Source organism: Athene cunicularia, assembly GCF_003259725.1.
Source record: "Athene cunicularia isolate RWA chromosome 4 unlocalized genomic scaffold, athCun1 chr4_part1, whole genome shotgun sequence".
Lineage (NCBI taxonomy): Eukaryota > Metazoa > Chordata > Aves > Strigiformes > Strigidae > Athene > Athene cunicularia.
In genome coordinates, this window is record NW_020799098.1 from 13,207,537 (window position 1) to 13,230,913 (window position 23,377).

A 23,377-nucleotide genomic window follows, 5' to 3' on the forward strand; every position below is an offset into this window, starting at 1 on the left:
GTGGGGGGGTGGGGGTGTCCCCCACAATGCTTGTGTTCATTTGTTGACTACAGGCATGCCTGCCAAAAGTCAGCTAGGTCTCAAAGGACATTTTGAATTGCTTGCCAGGGCAGGGTGACAGCCTGAAAACGAATTTTCAAAAGGCTATTCCTACAATAAAACCTTTGACAACACCCTCACTCACAGGTATGTTTGTAATGATAAAATCAGGCATGAGTGACACACAAGTTTCCTAAACCAGCTTAAGGCACACATCGTATTTCACAGTTGCAGCCGTCTGAACAGTATGAGACAGAAACTCTGAACACCCCCCAAACACTAAGAAGCTGATCTCACATCAGCATTTCAGGTCAACGGATTTGAGAAGTGAAACTGCAGAAGCAGCTGAAAGTAGCTTGTCCCGCCATGCTGTTGGCCTCATTCCTTTTAGACTCACTATTGAACATGTTTTTGTTGCCTATGCAGGTATTTCACTTGAATTAGCTGGGAAGGGGGAAGGTAGAAAAATTACCAGAGTTTCTAGAGAAAGATTCAGGTTCAGATACATTGCATTCTGCATAACCATTTAGTAAGTAGGAAAATAAGGAAAATTTCAGGCTGAGAAAGACTTAGGGGCAAAAAGGCTAATGCGAAGTGGGATTAAGCAAAGGCTGCAGGAGCTGACTCACACCATGCTTAGCATTACAAGATAGGTATCTTAATCAGAACAGCTAGTGCATTTTTAGAGCACAATATCAATTCACTCTGTTTTTTTTCCTGAATACCAGTTTTACGCAGTTATGCTGCATGTGAACAAATTGCTCCCTAGCAATTTCTCAGCCTATTTCAATTAGATTTGAAATAGGAATGGAAGCTTTAGAGATAACATTTTTCTGTTTATTTCCTTAAATTGGCCACAGGAAGAACTGAGAAATCCTCTAAGTACCTCTACTAGGGGAAAGGCTGGAGACTGCCCTCATATCTGATTAAAAAACCCAGAATCCATATGGCACTAAATCTTTATAAATCTCCAAGAGGGGAAAAAGGTTTCATCACATCTTACACCTTCATCAACATGAAAACCAGCATAGCATAAGGCATGTCCTACAGGAACCACTAATTTTCCTTGGTTCTGGTGCTCGGCAAGTACCTTGCTTGAGGGTGATTTTGTCTAGTTACACCAAGGTTAAAGAGTGGTTTAAATTCCTTGTAATCAAAGCTTACTACCAACCATAGAGCCAACCTCCCAAATTCTTTTTTTCTATTTCTCTCATTGTCTATATGGCTTAGGTGAAACCACATGAAAGGCTTTGACACAGCCTTAAAGCCAGAAATCATATGGGCTTAAATAACTATCAGAAGCAAACACAATGCTTTCTTAATTTGAGCACTGAAAAGTTTTTGAAGCATTTCACTAAAGTTAGTGAATTAGTTTCTTCACAAAATTAAAGGTGCAACTAAAAGAGGAAAGGAAGTTAAATCCATGTGCTTAGAGGAAAAAGCAGCACCAAAGAGTGCCTGGCCATATTTGTCAAACTCTTATTATTTGAGGTTTACTGAAGCTTTGATACCCAAGCTGTGCCACACAGAATCCTCACCCATCACTTTTCAACTGAAACAGAGGATTTTTACAGCTCTAAAAGCTTTCCTGCCTTCTTACAGCTCCAAATAAATTCAAGGATGACTCTTCTGACTCTTTCTGAGTAGTGAAGACTGCACTTTTGGCTTTTGCAGTAATTTTGCGTTTCCAAGAGGTGAGAAAGGCACACTGGGGAGAAAGTAAATTGGTAGATGGTGCCATAGTCTCCTCATAAAGGGAAAGAGAGCATTTTTCTTGTACTTTCTTCTTGAGAGATTATTGGATATGGGGGAGACCTGATGTGTGTGGGAGGAGGGTTCAGGGGCAGAATAGCTCCATGAGCTGAGGTGAACTATGACAACAGCTTATTAGTATGCAAAGGTAAAATCTTGTCCCCATCTCCTACCTTCCCCCCACTCCAGTTCTATAGTTTACCTCCTTCCTTAGGTCAGCGTGGGCTCTCACAGGAACCCTCCAGGAACTCATTTAGCTCCCTGGGAAGGCAAAGAGTCTCAGATGTCTATGGCACTCCAGATGGGTCAGAGAAATGATTGGCCATGATGTTAAGAGGAGAAGTGATTACAAAAAAATAAGGCTATGAAAGGACATAATCTATCCTAGAGTTTAGTATGTTCCATTTTCTTATTAAATACAAGGACTCCAGCATTTTCTAGCAAACGGAAAGTTCTGTGGAAAGGGACATAAGGAGAGTTTAAACAGGGTGGACTGGACTCTAGCATCTCTGCATTTAATAGATGAAGAATCGATAGATATTTTCTAAGGTGAATCTCAACATTTCCCTCCTTGTACAATTTCTTGGTAATTTTCAGCTATACAAAGAATACATTATTCTGCCCTATGGGGGTGGAGGGTAGCAATTCCAAAAGGATGGGGCCATTTTTCATGATTTTAACCTCAAAATACCAAATCATGGTACTTAGCACTTGCTGCAGATTTTTGTCCTTCCTGTTCTTAAAAGCTTTTTTTTTTTCTTGTGAAAAAAGCCTGCCAACAGAGACCACTAATGAACTAAGGTGATGGTGGTCCACCGATGTGTGCAGATGGTCTGAAAGATGCTCCAAAGGGCACTAAGTTTCCTGCTAACTCTCGGCAAAATATTTGAAGAATACACACACACACATTTTGGTACAGTTGTTTTAACTAATCTGCTTCTGATCATCAACTGCCAGACAATCTCTTCATTACATACATTCAGACTATGACAGACAGATGATAAAATGCTAACTGACCCCTAAGCAAGTACTCAGCTATTTTCTGCTTTCATAATAATTATGCTTTCGAGTATAAAACTGTGCAACCACTTCAAGATTAAAAATGTAAAGCCATCAAAACAATCTTTAATTGACTGCCATATTAGATCTCAGAAAGTACTCTATTGTTATGTCTGCTGTCATCATCACAATTAAATATGGAAAGCATCTATTCCAAACTTGTTTAAGCTCCTGCAAAATGGCTACTCTTCAAGGGTATTTTGAATAATCTGTGTAATAAGAATTTACACATCTAATGACACCAGCTACTAGAAGATTCTAGTCATCTATTCAAGATGAGCTCTCAGAAATAAACTTTTCACAGAAATGCAAAACTACCATATTAAAAATGTTGGAATCTTTAACATTTCAGTCACCAAGTATGTAAGGGCACTTCTGTGAATGCAACTACTTTCACATGTCAGTTGTACAACTATTTCTCTGTACATGTTGCAGGGAAGTCAAATTACTTTTAGACAATAAATGCTTTTTTCATGAGTTTTTGTTGTTATATTTTGGGGTTTTTTGTATTTTTCATAAATAAGCCCACCGCATATTGGCAAAAGTGCTCAATCAAGCTCTTGTTAAACTAAAGCTGCTGGTGTAAGTGAGGTCGCAGCATCTCCTCCCCTCTTTTTTTCACCATAGTGAATAGGGAATCTGTGGTGCAACATCAAAAGCTCAGGTACCAGCCCCGAGAGGGAGCTCAGTACACAAACTTGACCTCCTAATGCTCTATATCCTATGCCTGTGCAGCACTGGTCATCTCATCTAAGTAGAGACACTGAACTAGACACTCAGGTAAAGCTAACCAATACAAAATATTAAGAACTTTAAATTTAAAACCTCATTTCTCTGCATAATTTAAATGCTTGAGTCAGGACTACAAAAAATGTTTCCTGGTCTGTTAACTGTTGATTCATGACAAAATCACATCATATCTGATAATACAACTCTGCTCCAGTGCCTAGGACTGCTCTGACACAGTCTCACAGTTGGTATGGAGGCACCCTGCAGATGCCTCTTGTTCATGTGCAGGTTGGTACAGTGCTGTTTGTGCTGTGAAAAACATATGTGTTAATTCCTATTTCTTGGGCTCATGCTTTTACTCCATCCATGACATCCAGAGGGACTTTGACAGGCTTGAGAGGTGGGCCCATGCAAACCTCATGAGAGAGAGACCTTCAACAAGGCCAAGTGCAAGGTCCTGCACAGGGGTTGAGGCAATTCTATGCACAAATACAGGCTGGGCAGAGAATTGAATGAGAGCAGCCCAGTGGAGAAGGACTTGGCATATTAGTGGATGGAAAACTGACTATGAGCCAACAATGTGCGTTCACGGCCCAGAAAGCCAACTTTGTCCTGGGCTGCATCAAGAGGAGTGTGGCCAGCAGGTTGAGGGAGATGACTGTCCCCCTCTACTCTGCTCTCGTGGGACTCCACTTGGAGTACCATGTCCAGCCCTGGGGCCTGCAACAAAAAGGAAATGGACTGGTTAGAGCAAATCCAGAGGAGGGCCACAAGGATGATCAGGGGGCTGGAGCACCTGCCTTATGAGGACAGGCTGAGAGAGATGGGGTTGTTCAGCCTGAAGAAGAGATGCTGGGGAGACCTTATAGTGGCCTTCCAGTACCATTTACTGATTGGATAAAGGGTAATGGCTTTAAACTGAAAGAAGATAGAATTGGATTAGATATAAAGAAAAAGTTTGTTACCATGAGAGTGAGACACTGGCACAGGTTGCCCAGAGAAGCTGTGGCTGCCCCCTCCCTGGCAGTGTTCAAGGCCAGGTTGGACGGGGCTTTGGGCAACCTGGGCTAGTGGAAGGTGTCCCTGCCCATGGCAGGGGGTTGGAACTAGGTGATCTTTAAGGTCCCTTCCAACCCAAACCATTCTATGATTCTATCATTCTAATATGCAAAACTGTGGTAACTCAGTGGCCTTTGGTTCCTGAATGACATTTTCAGAATATTTTACCATTGCATGGGTGTTAGATGTGCTCTGAGCATGTCTGCTAGTGAAAGCATCTTGGAGACACACATATCACTTAGTATGGTTTCCAGAACCCAAATAGGTTTAGTCTTAAGTTAGTCTTCTCCTCAAGCAATGACAATTCCATATACAGAGAAAATTAAAACAGCAGATGTGTAGGAAGCCACAGGTAGAAGAAATCACACTTATTCTTAGTCATGGAAGCCACCCTAACTTCAGTGGGACAAAGGACCTTCAGGAGAAGCCTTCTGTCCTTCGGCTCCAGGGGAAGTTTGAATTCTTACCTTAGCCAAGATGCTTAACTTCTAGACACATGAGGACAGGTGAACTGAATTTTAGTCTCCCAGCCTTCAATCTATCTATGCATTTAAAATACATGATTAAAACACATAACATGCCTCTAAAAGACATAAGGCAAGCACTTAAATGGTTAGTTACATTTTAAACAGATACATTTTTGAGGAACTCAGCAAAGAAAAGCAATTAAGGATGTGCCTAGATACTTTTAAATTGACATTACATGTTGTCTGTTGTCTGCTAGATAATAGACACAGTGGTGAAAATATAATCATATATCCTTGTCACCAGATATGATTGTTTGCAGGAAGTAACACAGTTGAAATTCTCTGGAATTTGCTTCACAAAACCAAACAGAACCTGACTAGAACTGAGCTCCTGCCCTACCCCTCCATGTCCAACATTTTCCATTGCTAATACATATATACTGTCAAAAAAAAAAAAAGTTGATCACATTTATTATATGCTTTTAAAACTTAAAATCCTTTTAATATACCATTAGTCAACTTTAACTTTTCTTACATTTTAATATATCATTAGTCAACTTTTGACTTTTCTTACATTTTACAAGGTCTTGAAAACTTACCCATATAGGGCTTTGTTCCAGCCATAGAAGAAGCTTTTTCTGAGCCTTTCACTATAGTTGCTATGTTAAAGTCAGTGATATGAACATGTCCTGCAATTAGAAAGAATTTAAAATAGCACATCATAAAAATATTTCCCCCTTTGTTTAAGTGATAATGGAAAGAAATTAAATAGGAAAGATTGACAACAATTCATGGAAAGTTACTATTAAATGTCACTCATAACTAGAAAAATCATAATGACAGCAGAGTGATAGAGTACTTTCCTTGTACAGTTGCATCCATTACTTGTTTGCAGTGCTGAACCTTTTTTGCTGGTCACCCCTGAATCTTCTCCTGCCATGAATGTTAAGGACAGTAACTGTTTTCTCAGAGCAATAACATTCATGAGCAGCATGTGAAGCTATGTGTGAATTCTACCCCTCCTTATCTCCAGCTAGAGCCACGCTTTACAATCTCAGGTACTTGTGACATCTGTCTGCTGTCACATCCACTTCAGGTTACCATCAGCCTACCTTTTTCTGAGTCTCCTCAGGCAAAAACGGAGCTGAGAAGAAAAAGGGTATTTTTATCATATAATAACTATAAAATTAGATCCATGGTAGCAGAAGAATGTGTATGTAACAGCAGCAGGTCCCAAATGATCACTCATTTGACAGCAGGTTGCAAGATGAAAGATAAGTGACAGAAGTCAGCCTGGGGACTTGCTGCCTGACCAGCCAGCCAGCTGATTTAAACTGAACTAATCAGGCCGGATGGCCCAAACCTGCTGTCATTACTTTTTTTCCTGGGTAGTTTATGATACACATACGTTAAATTGCTCCACTGCGGTGAAGCAACAGTTGTTAATCCTGGCTTGCCATAGGCATGTAAACTGAATATAAATCCAGCCTGAAAATCTACAGACTTTTAATTTGATAAGTTTGCTGTTGGGTTTTGCATCTCTGCTGAAGGACTAGTTTTATATTGCAGAGTGATGCAGATATTATGCTCTCTGTGATTACATCTGGCAATGCCACTGTGGAGGACAGAGTACAGAGAAATGTACTCTCTACCCTGGCTTAGCCCTGCACACACATTGGGATTAGTACATCATGTGTTAAACTAGAGTCTTGAGGGACAGGTTCCTGTGATATTTCTTTAAATCAAGATCTCAACCTCATTCAGTCCACAGAATGGAACAGGCTTTTGGCATGATGCAGTTATTAAGCAAGAGAGGTTATTATTGTGTTTGCTGACAGAGATGAAAGGAGTGTAATAGATGAGTGATGATGAATGTTACCGTGGTGCCTGGTGGAGGAACAGCGGTCTCAGCAAAAGATTATGCTGCTCCAGCAGTCTAACTTAGATCCTGGTCAATCTCCTCAGGAGATGTATCTGCAACCTCTAAAAAATCTGCAGCTACATATGTGTGAACTGAAATTCCCTAATTTGGCCAGATCTGAGCTGGTTTTGAAGGGAAAAAGGAAGAAGGCATATCCCACTGCTAAACTGAAAGCTATTTCTCCAAATATGAGACACAGTAGTTTTCAGTGAAATGGTTTTCATGCTTTCTGCACTTTTCTCAAAAAAAAAAAAAAAAAAAAAATTTTATTGACACTTTCTTCCTAAGACACCCAGTCCAAGAAGACATCAGCACATGGCAGGTGAAAAACTGAGCAGATGAAAGCGATCACTTTATAAGGGGCAGGAGGTGTTAGGCTGCCATAGCAAGAATAAGTGTTCACAGCCCAGCCTGCCATCATATTTCAAGGTAGTATTCCTTCTTCTTGGTGGCTGGAGCATAGCATGTTTGCAATTTATTTCTGCAATAATAAAACACCATGGCAGAAGTCTTCTTGAAAATTATAATTGAACCACATACAGTCACCTCGTGGCAGTAGTTTTAAGCAATTCCACGTACACTGTAGAATAAAAAGCTGCAAGGATCTCAGCAGACTAATACTTCCTCCTTTTTTGGCAGATAGATATAAAGTTCTGTCATTTAAATGACAGCATTGTAAGTGATGCCCCCTATTAGAGAGCCAGCGTGATAGACTGTTGCAAAACACCTATCGCATAATATCCATTCAGACTGATCCAAATAGTTGATTTGCAATGAAAATTGCCTCTCCTGCAGTGCATTGTTTTCTCTCCCTTTTATTAGATTTCTTTTCATTTAACAAAACAAAAATAGCACACATAAAATGTTTTATACACTGGTCAATGGTTTATCTTAATTTTTTTTTTCTGCAAGGTAAGGGATGGATTGAGAAGACAGGTTTTGCATAGCTCCTTTGCATCCTGCTTCTGATACAGCAGCGACAGGCAGCTGCTCTTCATGTAGCAGGGCACAGCAGAGCCATGTCTGTACTGCTGGAAAAACTCCACCTTTGCTCTTCCCTGACACGGGGACACCCCATGGCCCATGGACTGCCTGCAGGCAGCTTTTACTCGTTGCTTGGAGGATGGCTAATTGGGTATGGAGGAAGAGAAGGGTGTCCTGTAGGCAGGAGGATGGCTGTGCTGCCACAGGCACTGCAGCCAGCTGCTGGTGGGAGCTGGGGGTATGGAGAGAGGCTGAGTCTGGGATTGAGTCAGAGCGGGGGCCAGGGGGAGTGAACCCCCTGTGCCTGTCATCAGTGGAGGAGGCCTGGAGGGATGTCGAGGCAGAGCTTTGCCCATCTGCACACACCATTGAATGGTTTCAACTCCTTTAAGCCTAGTGACTTGTTTTGTTTGGGGTTTTAAGTTTTTCATTCCTGGTATGAATATTTCAAGTGACAGTTAGATGCCAGTTCTCTATACGAGTCATTCTAATCAGCCTCTAAGACATTTTTTTTACTGCAACTGTTACATATAGGAAAAAGAAAGGTTGCTATTGCTGCAGTAAATACACTGGGATACTAGCCACTTCATCGTGTTTCCAAAATTTCAATTCCTGGGGACTTTTTCTCATCTGATCTTAACACCTAGTACATGATGCCCCTTTCTGGAAATTATCGTGAAAAACTAAATGTCAAAATCCAGTTTGTATCCTGATACAATATTGAACTAAGCAGTATGTCAGTGCCACTTGGGTAAAGCTTTTAAGAGCTGTGAAGCAGAGCAGTGCACAACACATTCAGCAGTACTTAACTAAATTCAAGTATCACAGGGAAAGAGCTCATTGCTTAATCCCCATGGCTGCATGAATCCATATGATAATATGATGGTGGAGAGAAGGGAAGAAAAGGCAAACAACCGCATTCCTCTGGCTCTCTGCAGAGTGGCTTTTTCAAATCATCCTAGACTTCACAGATTTCACATACACCAACATGTACATTGCAAGCAGGAAGTATCTCATTGGAAATTGTTTCCAAAATTGCATTCCTCCAGTCAGCTTCCAGTTAAGGCTTTAGCAGGGAAAATTTGTAAGTTAATACCTAGAACACAGTGTATGACTTCGAGAAGCTTTCTGCGTGCATTTCAAGAACCTCTGTGTAGCTTTAATGACTCACTTTTCCACATGGCCTGAAATCCCAGTATCTGAGGTAACCAGCAAATGATCTTTGTTTCGACTATTATTTAATTTTTGAACATAACATAATGATAATTAAAACAAGTCCTGAAAGGTGGCTGAGGCTGGCTGACTAACATTTAGCAGAGGAAAATGTACGTGACTTCAAATGTCATTGAATATCTCAGAGTCTGGAACCAAAAGAGTGATTGTGAGGGCAGAAAGAAGAAATGCCAAGCTGGAACCACCAACTCAGCATGTATAAGAGTTGATGGGAAATCTCAACACAGTAACATTTCAGAGCAAATTCATAGCTGGTTTGCCCTGAGAGGGTCAAACCCTATGAAAAATTTAAAAAGCCTCTCTCTGGTTTCATCTGTACTCTGTACAGGAACATAAGTTCCCCACTTATCATCAGGAAGATTGTTAGAAACCTCATTGTAGTACTATAGATGGGTTCAGCGAGGCTGTGCATTTAAAAAGGGTAGGTTGTTGAACAGCCATGGAGGCATGTAAAAGTTTCAGATATATTCAGGTGGATGAATTATGCTGAGAACATCCATCTTGTTACTTAATGTCAGAGGGTTAAATGAAATACAGTCCCTGAAAATTGTTGGTGGGTATGATAAGGACCAGCCCTAGTGCAAACATACCAGGTACATCTTGAGCAGAGACTTTATGTCTCCCAGACATCACTATAGAATAATAATGTTGCCAGTTCTGTTGTTCAGAAGTTAATATTGAGGTTCAAAATATTTAATTGATGAGTGGGTTTTTTCACCCTATTTTTGGTTTTAAGACCAAGATTGCTCATTGGCTGCATCTTTCAATTTTTCTGTTAGTTTTCAGATGAGAGCTAAGATTCTCATGTAATCAAGGAAATAGAGTTTTAAGGAAAATTTTGATGATCATAAACCAATATAATCATATATAATAAGGCACATGAATGCCATCTTAAATATGCCTTGCTCTCTCATAAGAGAAATGATTACTGTGTAAAATTACCACTAAAAGATTCAAAAACCCAGTCAAAAAACCTCCAAAACCTGATTAAATATAATTAGTCCTGTTAAGTCTAAGAGTGAAATATTAGGTTTGTGATTTCATATGGAGAACCACCAAGAAACAGTTCCAAGACTAGAAATAGGAGACATTCAGTGCAATTAGCAGGTAGCACCTTCAAAATGAACAAACAGATAGTAAGTCTACTCATAATATGTGTTTAAGCTAAGGACCACTGCCACAATATGTTAAGAATGGGAAAAGTTACCTTCGCTCAAGGAAGCACCAGCAAAGACCATGGAAAAGACCACTGAAAGCTATCAAATGTGTGGAAACCATATCCAGCTCAAGAAATGCCTCAGTCACAAAAGGCTGAAGGTTTGGTGAGTATGTGGGGGAAATACAGAAACTTGTCTTGGTTTATATCCTGCTCTGTCATTCACTTTTTGGAGACTTTTGTAGATAAGAATCTCAACTAGATGGATCTTTGATCCAATATGGTTGCTCTTCTGCTCTGAATTTGAAAGCCTGCACATCTGTAACACTATCTATGGCAAGAGAGAGGGGCAAAAGGACCAGAGCAATGCCTTAAAAAGGCTGAGGCTCTTCAGCTGACAGGATAGTGCAGAAGGAGTTTTTTAATATCATGAAGATTGTGATTGTCAGCTATTATTCACTAAATTCTGTAATTCTAGTTGCAGAAGATTTATTTTTTTGAAAAAATAATGTTTTACAACACATAAACAAAACACTTTTCCTTCATGAAAGATGGTGAACTTCTACAACTTGTTGCTCCAGGAGGTTGTAGAGGCCAATATCAGAAGCAGCTTCAAAGAGGCAGTAGACAAACTCATTAATAATGATTCATCCAGATTCTAAAGGGAATATACGGAGATACTCTAATATCCTAATACAAAAATCGTGGGTGATAGGAAGCACTAAAGCATTCGATGACCAAGTGGCAAAGAGAACGTCTTGCCACTGATTCTGACAGAAACTGGCTGAAGCTTGGGTCTGACCCAGCAGGGATCCCGTTCTTTCTTGGTAAAGCAAACGGGGACTTTGCTGAGTCTTATGAAATGGTGTCCCAAAAAACTTGCCTGAGAGGAAGTCAGACCCTTGCATATTTCCTGTAAACAGAGTGTAATAATGCTGTGGTCACTCTGTACAATGCAAAACCTGGATGCCAAAGTAGAGTCTTGTAATTTCTACAGAACAACCAGAAACGTTAATATCAGTGGTGCTACCAAATAGTTATAGAAATGAAGCTATCATCTCCAAAAAAAGGCAATGTACTGATCTGTTTGCTACTGCTTCTTTTTCTTCAGTTTAGGCATTCTACATCTCCTAAGACATCATAGCTAATAGACCATGGAAAGATTTAGACAGCTGTAATTTCTTTGATACTTCAGACAAAAATACAACATCGACCAGACTTTCCAGCTTTGGGTTCTAAATGCTGTCATTTCAGTTATATTGTTCTAAAGCATTAAAAGAAAATAATTAGTAGAGGAAGAAGAATACTGTTACTAAGAGAATTCTATAATGTTTTTATCTGTACAATACAATAATAATAGCTCTCCTGAACAGTCAGGTAGTCCCTTTAGCTATCACTGGAATAATTCTGTTTCAGAAGCATGTTAGCAGAACAGAGCACTATTACTAAATTCAGAAATTAGTGTTAGTCATAAGAGGAAGAGCTTTCCAGGAAAGCTGAACGGGAAACATAACAACAGAGCTTTATGGACAGCATTCATTTCCTTAGAGAGGTCTGATTCTGGTTCAGAGAGTGAATCCTGAAATCATCCATACTTTCTCTCCTCTGAGCAGACTCCTCTGTGGGATGGAGAATCTTTCCAGGAGACCAGGCAATCATCTCTGGCAGGGGCTGAACTCTGTTTGAAGCAGCTGATTACCCCATTCTCATGTAGCATTATGTTTCTCACAATCATCAAACATTGATTTCCATTGATGCATCAGAACTCTTGCTCAGCAGTGTTGAGATGTGACTTTGCTGAAAAGTATATGGGAAAATTCGGACATCCTCTGACAGAATGATTTTAAATATGTTGTATACATTTTTGTGGTTTTTTTCCTTGTAAATTAGATCGTTCATTTTTATGAGTTAAGGAAGTCTCCTGTCTTCATTACTTCTGTATTCCTGAGGTATGTTCCCTAAATCATGCAGATAAACTGTAGTGAAACTAGTTTTAATGAGTAGAACTATCTATAATCTATAATTTTGGTATATGTTATGAAAGTCAGTCAGTTTAACTGCTTGAAGATTTAAGGCAATGTGAATGGCGTAACACTTCAGCCAAAATAGGTTTCTTCAGTGAGGTCAAAGAAATCTAACTCATTGAGACAAACAGTCCTAAAAGTTGTGCATATGCATTCTATATTACTTTGTGTAAGCACAGCTTGTTTAATGAACTGTAAGAAAGACCTAGGGGTAAATTCAAGCATATAGGAAACTGTTGTGACATCTTAGAGGCCACAGGCTAAAATAAAGTTCTGTCCTGTTCACCTGGTTAGATTCGTATTAGGTGAATATGTTATGCTTCCTCTACAGCCTAGCATATTTATGGTACATATATTCAGCACATTTTTCCATTAAGTGAAATCTGATGATTCCATAAAAATGTTACTATGTTGTGGCCTAATGAAAGCTTCTATGGACTCCAAGGATAGCATTCATCTTGCAAAATGTACATCTGTAAGGAGGATGTCTATATCTTTACTCAAAGTTTCCAGATATTTGTTACCAAAGAGAAATAGATACTGGTGTATAGTGCAGACATCCAAAATAGATCAGATGATCTAAAATATGTCTGACTTTCAGTTATCTGTAAAGGAAGCCCGTGGTGATGAGCACAGTACAGACACCTGGCCTACTGATGTCACCTCATTTAGTCAGTTGAAGTGTGTGTACACTTATCCAGGTTGAGAGAATTGCATGTCCCAAACACATAACAGGTCTGTTGTACCAAGGATCCATGAGCTGATTAATTCTGCTGACCAAGGTCTATCTGCAAGTCTGGAGAAACATGTTTTTTTACCACTTGATTTTGGGTGTGGTATGAGGCAGCAATATTCTGCTGCTTTGCAGAAAAGGGCTATCCATCCCAAAATTTCCAAGCTGGCTACAGATAATTTTGTTGCTGAAGCACTTATAATCACAAAACCCCCTTTATTTTGCAGCATATTTTGTTCATGGCAGTACAGGTTCTTCTCTGCAATACTTGAGCCCCCATAGGAAAGCTCTCACAAGAGGCTGATTTTGTGCAGTAATTGACCTTGATGAGGGGCAAGGAAAGATAAGGGCATCGGTACTTCAAAGGCTGTCAATCAGATTTAACACACTCATAGTCATTCCATGTTGCCTTTGACATTTTTAATTCACACAGGACTTAAAGACAAGAGATTTCTATTTCATGCTTATTTGCTGATATTAATGTCTAGGGAACATTAACACTTATGGGTCTGAAACATTAAATTCCTGAAGATCTAGATGGTTTAAAACTCCAACATTATTTAGATTTGTTGGCTTCCATAATCCTAGGGACCAGCTCCCACTGTTTGCAACATTACCTCTTTAATCAACTTGTATACCCAGAAGATCTGCAATGGATTTTGAAAGATAATGGTAATGTTGGCATCATTTCAAGTTTATATTTTCTCAAAGATTAACTGCTTTTAGTCAATTTCTGAGGTGTACAAAGCACAGCAAGACAACGTGACAAACACACATCTCCTTTTTCCATTTAGCCTTCCTCCTGTACGCATTTCTGTTGTAACTGATTCAAAGTTAATGCCTTCTTTACCTGTATTTTCCCATGTTCTTCCTCTGAATAGTTGCAAAAAGATGCATGAGGTATTAACAAAATACTTCATAGAGAGTGTGTACATATAAAATTTAAGTGTAAAGAAATCAGCCGTGCTTTTTTTTAAATATATATACCATGTCTTTTTTATTTGACATGGAATTAGTATAGAAAGTGTAAAGCTGATTATGCTGTCTAGTCATTTTTATGTTCTTTAAGCAAGAACTACATGTAGAGCCATAAAAATTTTGCAGACTTAGATGCAAATTTCCAAATTCTCTATCTAAATTTAGGAAAGTAATTTGAGATACCTACCTGAAAAATAATCTGCTATATGAAATTTCTTAGCTCTTCAGAAGTTCTAAAAGAGAAAGTAAGTGCATGGTACTTTTCTATAGGTAGGCCCCTTAAAAGGGATTATGGTGATCACAGTAATGTTGTTAATAAAATATTAACTTCTTTTTATCAGGTGTCCCTGGGGATCTCAATTCATATTAAATTATTTCTTTTTTGGGTCTTCTTTTTTTTTTCTTTTTTTTTTTTTTTTTTCCCAATAGGAGGGGAAATTACAAAATCGACATCAGGGACAGAGGTACTTTACAGAGAAAGTCCAGAGTTAGGTAGGAATCCAAAATCTGAGGCTGATTTACAAAGTATGTCATGACCATGTCACTGAGAATTCAAGAATTAGAGATATCTGAGAAAAAGCAATCAGTATTCACTTACCATGCTCATCCAGTAGTATGTTGTCAGGTTTGATGTCCCTGTAAAATAAAGAAAGGAATTAATTAATTACATTTCACACCCAAAGAAAACCTGCAATTTTAGTTTTCCCCATCTTGGTATGAGGGCTAAGTCACTTAAAACATTACAAAACCAATGAAAACCATATCATACACAAGGCAAATGATTTTTATCTATATCTTTTTACTGCCCTGAGAAAACATATATACTAAAGAGGGTCTCTAGATTTCCATTTCACATGGTTTTGTTTTCATATGGTTACTATTGACATGGATTTGGTTTTCAAGATTATGTACTTTATAGCAGCAGGAACAATGAAAAGGAAGATTTGCATCTAGGAGGTGCCTGATTGCCTCAGGGACTCCACATGAGACAGACCCAAGAAATCATTTAATTGGAAACACCAGCAATATACCCTTTCTTCCAGATTCTGCTAATCTGCCATGCTCACGTGCATGATCACTCACATATTGTAGAGTTACGCTAACTGGGTAAGTGTAGCAGCTCTCCTTTTAGCCCCCAAATCACCATTTGGCTGTGGTGCAATAGCAGGTACTATGCTGGGAAAAAGAGCAGGGATAAGGGAGGATGGAGACTGTGATGTGCTGAAGCACCAGATCAATTCTGCTGATGGCACAAGAGTATCACTTTGTGCCACAATTCTTGGCATGTTGCCATAGAGTGCTACACTTTCAGGATCATTTTTCATTGGCCTATGCTCATGCTACTGTCAGGAGGGATGGAGACAGCTTTCCCCCACCATTGTCAGGCTTTCCCACCATCTTTCTTGGTCCAGCATCATTGCTGTGGACTTGTTCTGGGGGAATATCATCTCTTCCCTTTGCCAGCCTGGATCGGTCCCTGATTTGGCTCATCCTGTGGCTCGGTGAGTATATTGTGGCAGTGTTGTGTGGCACTGCTTTTTCACTGGCAGTTTGTGCTTCGTGCAATTTTGAAGCCATGTTCTTGGTGTAGAATTGCCCAAGTGGGAGATGCATCAGTTCAACTTGAGCAAAACACTTGCTCCTTGGGCTGAATTTTCCACTTATCTCAAAAGAAAAGGCACTGCAAACTGCCAAAATAAACTGTTGAATTAGTCTTCAAATGAACTCCAGATACTTCCACCTAATTTCTTTTAGCCAAGGGATGGCTTGATTATTGCAATTTAAACATTTCCTAGGAAATCCTATCCTGACTGAAATACATACTAATATGTACTTAGATTTCACTAACAAGTTTTTCCCAATGTATCCATAAAAGGACTAAAGAAAAAAAAAATGTTGCAAAAGGACAATGTGTTACACCAGAACACTTTTTTTGTTGTTGTTAATTAGTGAATGACTTCTAAAGTGGACATCATGCAGGAATAGCATAGCAATAGCAATTATAATATGTATATTGCTTGCATGATATGAGCTCAGTAATCACCCAAACTCCACACCTTTACTGACAAAAGAAGGAAGCTTACAGTTTAGTATTCTCAATTCTCAATTTCTAGCCCTTAATAAGAATCATAGGAAATTGTGAAGTACACTAAGATTATGTTTACAATTTGTGTAGCAGCAGCTGGGGAAATGTAGGATAAAGAAGAAATTACTTTGAATCTTTCCCTGCACATTTGCAAATAATATAGGATGTGTATGTGACTGTGTAAGGAAAAGGATCTCGCTATGAATTGCCATCTGGAATGGAAATCTAAAATTATACCAAAAAACTTACAGGCTACTTATAATCGCTTGATTCAGTAGTTCTAGTTGTACATGTAATATAAGAGAAAATCTCTCCCAGAGCCCATGTCACACACAAACCTCTAAACTCTAATTTGTCCCTTTCCTGTAGTCACTTGTCATATCATTTACCATATCAAAACCTCTCCTTCCCCTGCTTTCATATGCGTGAAGTTGTGAGTTACAGGTGAACTGTAGGATTAAATATCTTTGCTTATATTATAAAACTTCTCTTTGGTTGAATTACTGTAGGAAATTCTATGCATTTCTATATGTAATGTTATATCTAATCTCTCAATTGATGAGACAGTTTTTGGAAGAGCTACTGTTCAGCTGGTATTAAATATATTTGCTAGTAAAAAAATGAACTCTGTTTTTTGATAACTGTTCTGATAAATGTTGTAATTGTGATTTCACGTTGAATAGTCTTTGTGGTTGATCCACAACTTGAAAATATAGCAATGACTTTCAGTGGAAATAAGCAGATTATAGTTTTGACTGTTGAATAAAATATTTTAAACTTTGTCCTCACAATCTGACTCTGCACTTCTCATGTTGGTATAAAGATTTGGCATCACACCCAAGTACATTATGCCCTTTCGGTGTCTTCCTAAAATCAGTGATACATTCAACATCATTCCAAACTGTTTTCCCTAGTTTAAGAAAATAAAAATTAAAAATTGGAATGGTACAATCATTAGTACTTCACTGAGAATAAGATTGATCAAAAGGAGAAATTCAGCTTTATGAGCTACTTCCATGTGTATAACAATGTAGCATCCAGGGGTTGCTCATTAAAGATTGTGCCTTTTCTATCTCCTTTCTTGAGAAGATGAGTTTAAAGAATTTGAATAACTGTTATGGTATCGCACCATTAAATAGACTATACATTTTTATTGCCAGCATAAAAGATATTGACAAATCCAGTTGACAACTGTATGTATCATCAAATATATTCTTCATGCAGTTGCATCTGTAATGTTCAGAAAGTTGAATGGAAAAATTAGATCTGTGCTTATCTTTCTGTGACTAATTCAGGCAGTGGCTGATACTTGATACAGATGCACACAGACTGTAAAGCCTTTCCTACCTAAGGGATATTCCCCACCATGGGCTCTTCCAACTTTGCTTATTTTGCTCAGAAGCAGAACTGTAGCTGGGGCAGGTACAACAGAGTGTATCATCTTCCACAGAGCATCCCAACCCCTCAGTGCCTGAGACAACCTGATAGACACATAACCGTGCTTCAAAATAGACTATTTTAAACTGCTTTCACAGCAAGTAAAAGTCATGGGCTAACTTAAGCCAGAAGGTAAACATGTTTCTTAAGTAAGATGCTGCTGGTTTGGGATCACATGCTTGGAGATGCACATGATGCGTATATTCACATGGCAGGTGTGAAAGCAAAGCTCAGGGTCACTGTGAAGAGCATGTCCTCGAGCAGCACTCTGCTGTGTGGTTGTCCCTAGTTGACAGTGTGGCACTAAAAGCTCTCTTCTCCAGAGGCAGCTTGCTAAAAGCTCCAAAGAATGCAGAGGGGCAAGGCTGCTGCTTTGCCCTTGCACTGACCGCTGCCTGCTAGGTACAGGGCAGGGAGAGTTCAACACAGTCAAAAGGAAGACTTGGCAGGTCTAGGAGTATTGCAAGTAAAGTTACTGGATATATTCTTAATAGAGGGCTTCTGGCATCTGTTATAAAAAAGACAGATAGTTCCCTTAAATATATTCCCATTTAAATTCATTTGAATAGTAAAAACACTGTTTATATAGTAGGGTGGATTTAGAAGATAAAAACTCTATAGTTAAGCAGTTTAAATTCAAATGTTAACTAATTTAAATTCTGTTTTGACTACGCATCAATTTTTCAGAAAACATTTTTCCCCTTAGCAAGCATGTTCAAACAACAGGGTGTGAAATTCAATTCCTTAAATTCAGGGTTTTCCTATTATGCATGTCCTTAGCTAAGAGAATTGAAACACTCATTTCATAACTGAACCAGGTCATAAATATTATTGAAGGACTTTTGCAAGGAGCAAACTCACCCACAGTTTGGCTTCGGAAGAGCCCTGGACTGCCCTCTAACCAGTCACCAAGCAATGAACAGCAGAGTTACATCAGTTTTCTAGACACTGATTTCGTAATCACAAATTTTTCAGTCTGTACCAGTGCTACTCCAACACTTTTTATACACAGAAAAATCAGAGCAACATAGAAATGAGAGTAGAGAAACCTTAGAAGTCTGCTGAGTGACAGGACCAGGCATAACTAACATAATAGCTGGACCAAGAATCTCAGAGGTGTGGACAAATGAAAAAAAAAAAAAAAAAGGAAAAATCAGAGTTTGTCACTTGTTGGTACTGCCTGTGAAACCATTGCTAGCTTTCTTCAATTGCCTTGGCTACAGATGTCAAACTAAAGCTGCCTGAAGGGTGAAAGCCCAGTAAGAAGGCACTGCATATAATTTCCAAGTAGGAAAAAATGATTAATAATCTATTTGTAGTTTCCGTAATATCTAGGCCGAGTGGGCATCCAATGCTTGAAGATACTTCCTCTGCATGGAGGAAAGCCATGAGTGCATCTTGACTCATTTTCACTGCATGTGCCAGCCCTCTGAACGCCATGGAAAGTCTCACAGTGATTATAAAGGACTTATGTTCAAGTATTTGCAATTTTAATTACCACTTCCATCAATATTTCTGTTGTTACTAAGTGGAGTAGAAGGAAATTTCTAAATTAAGCAGAGAAGTCATGCAGTCTTCATCCTTGGAGATTTTCAAGACCTGACTGGATAAACCCCAAGCAACATGGTCTGATCTGAAAGCTGACCCTGTTTTGGGCAGAACATTAGACTAGAATCCTCTGAAGGTCCCTTCCAGCCTGAATTACTCTGTGAGTCTATGACAAGTACTGTATCCAAGTTCAAAGTCCATTGTTCCTATTCCCCCTCCTTTTGGCTACAAGGAAGTTCATGAAGCATTGAAGAGACCTGGGAGAGGCCTGTGTGTGTGTAACTTAGCTAGTCTTTGATACCATCCATTGCGGTTGGCAGCTAGCCAGATTTTCCACATGATAAATTCTGTCATGGGGCTTGAACACTCATGGAGAAAATAGTAGGAATAAATAACCTACCTTCAGCACTAAAGGAGGTTAAAATTGAAATGCTCTGCAGTTCAGCACTGGAGAAGTGTAACACAATATTTACTAGCTATGTAAAGTGGTAAAAGAATGAAGATGATTTCACTTGAAGAGGACTCTGAGAAACCTCAGTAAGAGCGAGCAAAACTAGGTGATGATATTGCCAGTGCCAGATCAAATGAAGTACAGAATTTGTATGTATACATCAGAAGGGGAGACTCTGAATTACTCATTGGGATTAATAACAATAAATAACCTTCCAGAGGTCACACTTTTGTGTCCCTTGAATAGGTCAAACAGTCATAGAAAAGAGGACTGAAAAACGTGATGATACCATTTTCCCTAAAGCCTGAAATGCAGAACAAGTTTCACCTGTGCTGCTACAAATTAGCAACAAGGACACTGCAAGTTTTGAGCGCTATTGATACCTACTGGACTTGACATGTCAATCTAGAAATGAAAGATGTGTGGTTGGTGAAGTCAGCCATGAATTGGCCAGTTTTCTCAAGGAAAAAAAGGTAATAGCTGATTCCTTGACTACCACTTCACATCGTTAACAACTAATTCTAAGTAGATTACAGAAAAATATTGAAAAAAAGATGTCATGCTCTAATTTCAAACAAAGGTAGGTCCTTCAGGTTATCTAATTTCATAGCATCTGAAAGAAAACAGTCCAAAAAGATAAGAAATGGGGAAGGCTGAATAAAAAATTTCCCTGAGAGTGAAGAACAAATAGTTAACAGAAGAGATTTGCAAGATGAGTTGTGACAGGCATATCAAATAATAAATTGTATCTAGATGGTCAATAGAACTTTTCTATTTGCTTTTGGAACATGAAAGCAAGGTTCATATTCCATAAAACTGAAACGAACTAAACAAACAGGGTTTTATTTATACAACTGAGAATTAAACTCGAGTTGATTACTACAAGACATAATTGCATAAAAATGCTTCAGAGGCTTAAACAAAGATTTAGCCATTGATGTGAATAACAGAACTACCAGCTACAGTTCCTCCAGCTAAGATTAATCTCTTTTTTTTTTTTTTTTTTAGGAAAGCACTTCTACAGCAAGTACAGATGCTATCTTCCCTTTACCATTTTGAAACACAAGATCTATACTTTTCCTTAAACCTGTGAGAATTGAAAAAACTAACAATGCCCATTTGTTTTATTCTGCTTTCATATTTTGCAGCCAACATACAAACACCATAGGCTTGTTTTCTGTCATGTTTAAATTTGTGATTTTTTGGTTTTGCCTATATTTTCTACTTCTTTCACCAAAAGCTTTCATGGGTTTCTGACAAAGAAAGCTGTTCTTTGCCAGTCCAAGCAGCTTTTTAGTATTATCAGAAGAGATATTCCAGTTGACAGCTCTGGATGGGTCTGAATTCACATGTGTAGTAACCCCTAACCCTTTATTTGGTATCAGCAAAAATCTGAAGTACATTCTTTCAACTTCATGTCTGACAGATTTCACTCTTTGCCTTGCTGGCTCAGAGCAGAATCTAATGTATTATCAATTTCCATTCTCTTGAGCTTCTAAAACCCCACAGTAATATCTATGAGTATTTCAGTTGATAGCAGTTTTACCAGCATGAACTATTAGGATTATTTCCACTTTTTAATGATGATTGGTTTTCTCTGAACGAGGACCATTGAGGTTTCAACTCTCCATTAGCCAAAGGCAACTTACAGAGTAAACTCAGTTGTATACAAACTCATGAAATGAAGTCTTAGATTTTTAAAAGCAGCAATTAACTGCTTTTATCTTAATAGACTGAAGACACATACTCATTTTCATTCAAAGTACAGAATCTAGAATAAGAACAACATGTGTAAGTCAAAACAAGGGAAGTTCAGACTGGATATAAAGGAAAACTTTCACTGTGGGGACACACAAGCAGTGGAAGATGCTGCCCAGAGGGGTTGTGTGGTCATCATTCCTGGAGTTTTACAAGACATTACTATGAAAATCCCTGGGAAGCCTGGTCTGATGTCATATCTGATCATGCTTTAAGCAGAAGATTGGACTAGAGACTTCCTGAGGTCCTTTCCAACCTGAATTTTTCCCATGACCTTTTATGTATAAACAAGTTCTGCAAGGAGCAAAAAGGGCTTTCTCCACCCTTCAGGTCAGGAGCAGCGAGTAGCTTCCTATAAACCACACCTAGCACTACAGCCTCCTTCAGGGGCAGTGGTAATGCCGACAGACTACTGGAAATGAAACTCCACAGGTCACAAGATACGCTTTTCTCAGTCTGGATGTGGTGAGCCCATATTAACGCAAGTATCACTAAAATTCACTGGCTTACAGTTAAGGTAGCCTATGGTCTTGCAGAATGCAAGGTTTTTTTTTTCCAAATATCCAATAGAGAAATTATATTAGATGGATTTTTCATTCTTATAAGAATGAAAAAGAAGAAAGATCCAAAGGCTGTTGAAGTCAATGGAAGGATTACACTGGCTTCAGTAGACATTGTTTCAACCCTAATAAAGTTTTTCTTGTACTCTTCTCTAGTGCTGACGATCTATGTATGCTGTGTAGGACAAACCTTGGAATACTGAGTTTAAAGGTTTTTCATTAATTATGCAGCTCTTTTTTTTTTTTTCCTTATGTAGAAATAGGCATCTGAAGTTACTGCTATCATTGGGGGGAAAAAATTGTGTTAAGATTACAGAAAGTCACACTAAGTAGTTTTCAACCTACAGTGACCTTCATGATCCTGTTTGCCTTGTCTTTGTCAAAATAGACCCAACAGTCATGACTGAAAGTGAGCACTGGTTGTGTTGTTGGATATATGGAATTCTATATGAAGACTAGCCTACAATGACTATTAGATACAAGTGTTAAAGTCTAGAAGACAGCTGCTACCATTTAAAAAAAGCACAATAAAAAGCTTCTGTATAACAACCTGAAGTATATGCAGGAATTATTCCTCATAACCTATTTATATATTACAGAATATAACTGACCAGAACCTTTTCCTTTGTGTTAGTTTTTTTAGGTTTAGTTAGTCACAACAATGCTTCACATTAAATCACATAAACTTGCCACATAATAAACTAATGTGACATGAATAGTTCTGGACAATTTTCATTAAGATTAATATTAGCTGTATAACAGTTCTTAATGGCCATAAAAAATGGCAATGAGTTGGGAAGTAAAAGTGTCATCTATGGATTATTCAAGTTCACATGAGACATCACTATATCAGAGCACTGAAGTGAATCACATCATACATTATAAAGGGGTTTCTCCTAGTTATGGAAAGAAATGTGAACAAATTCTGTTTTCACAGATAAGGAACTTATTTCTTTCTTATTTGATATTTAGATTCACAAATAATACACATGTCCAAGGAGTGCAGTTCATAGAGAAAGTAAATACATACATAGTGAAGTTTTCTTATGGCAAATTTGTTGAAGCTTTGAGTGAAGGAGAAGTCAATATATACTGGACACTGTACAGCCAAGAGATTAATTGTGTCAGAAGTGTTTATCTTCTATAAGGGCAGCACAGAAATGATGTATCCTCCAGAGCTGAACTGTGCGAGTACCAACCAAGAGTGCTTGCTTGAGATATAGCCTTAATGAGGTCTGATGTATCCTCTCTTCATCAACATCTCATCAGTCATTTACTTTTTAGTTTTTTGTTCCTGACCAACATCCTTCCTAGTTTCAAGAAACGTTCAATGGCATTAATACAAAATAACAGTAAGAAAATCAGAGTTCTTTACTGTTATTTCCTATCAGATGAATGACAAT

The 23,377-nt window shown here is 38.5% G+C and overlaps 1 protein-coding gene across 1 annotated transcript in view; it reads right to left on the bottom strand.

The window, feature by feature from the left end:
* Window positions 1-23,377, bottom strand: part of STK32B (serine/threonine kinase 32B) — a 177,295-nt gene that overhangs the window by 47,657 nt on the left and 106,261 nt on the right. Inside the window, exons 5-6 of the mRNA XM_026846779.1 lie at window positions 14,733-14,770; window positions 5,705-5,794 (exon numbers count right to left, since the gene is read on the bottom strand). Of these exons, the coding sequence (XP_026702580.1) occupies window positions 5,705-5,794; window positions 14,733-14,770 (128 nt within the window). The remainder of the gene's footprint in view (window positions 1-5,704; window positions 5,795-14,732; window positions 14,771-23,377) is intronic.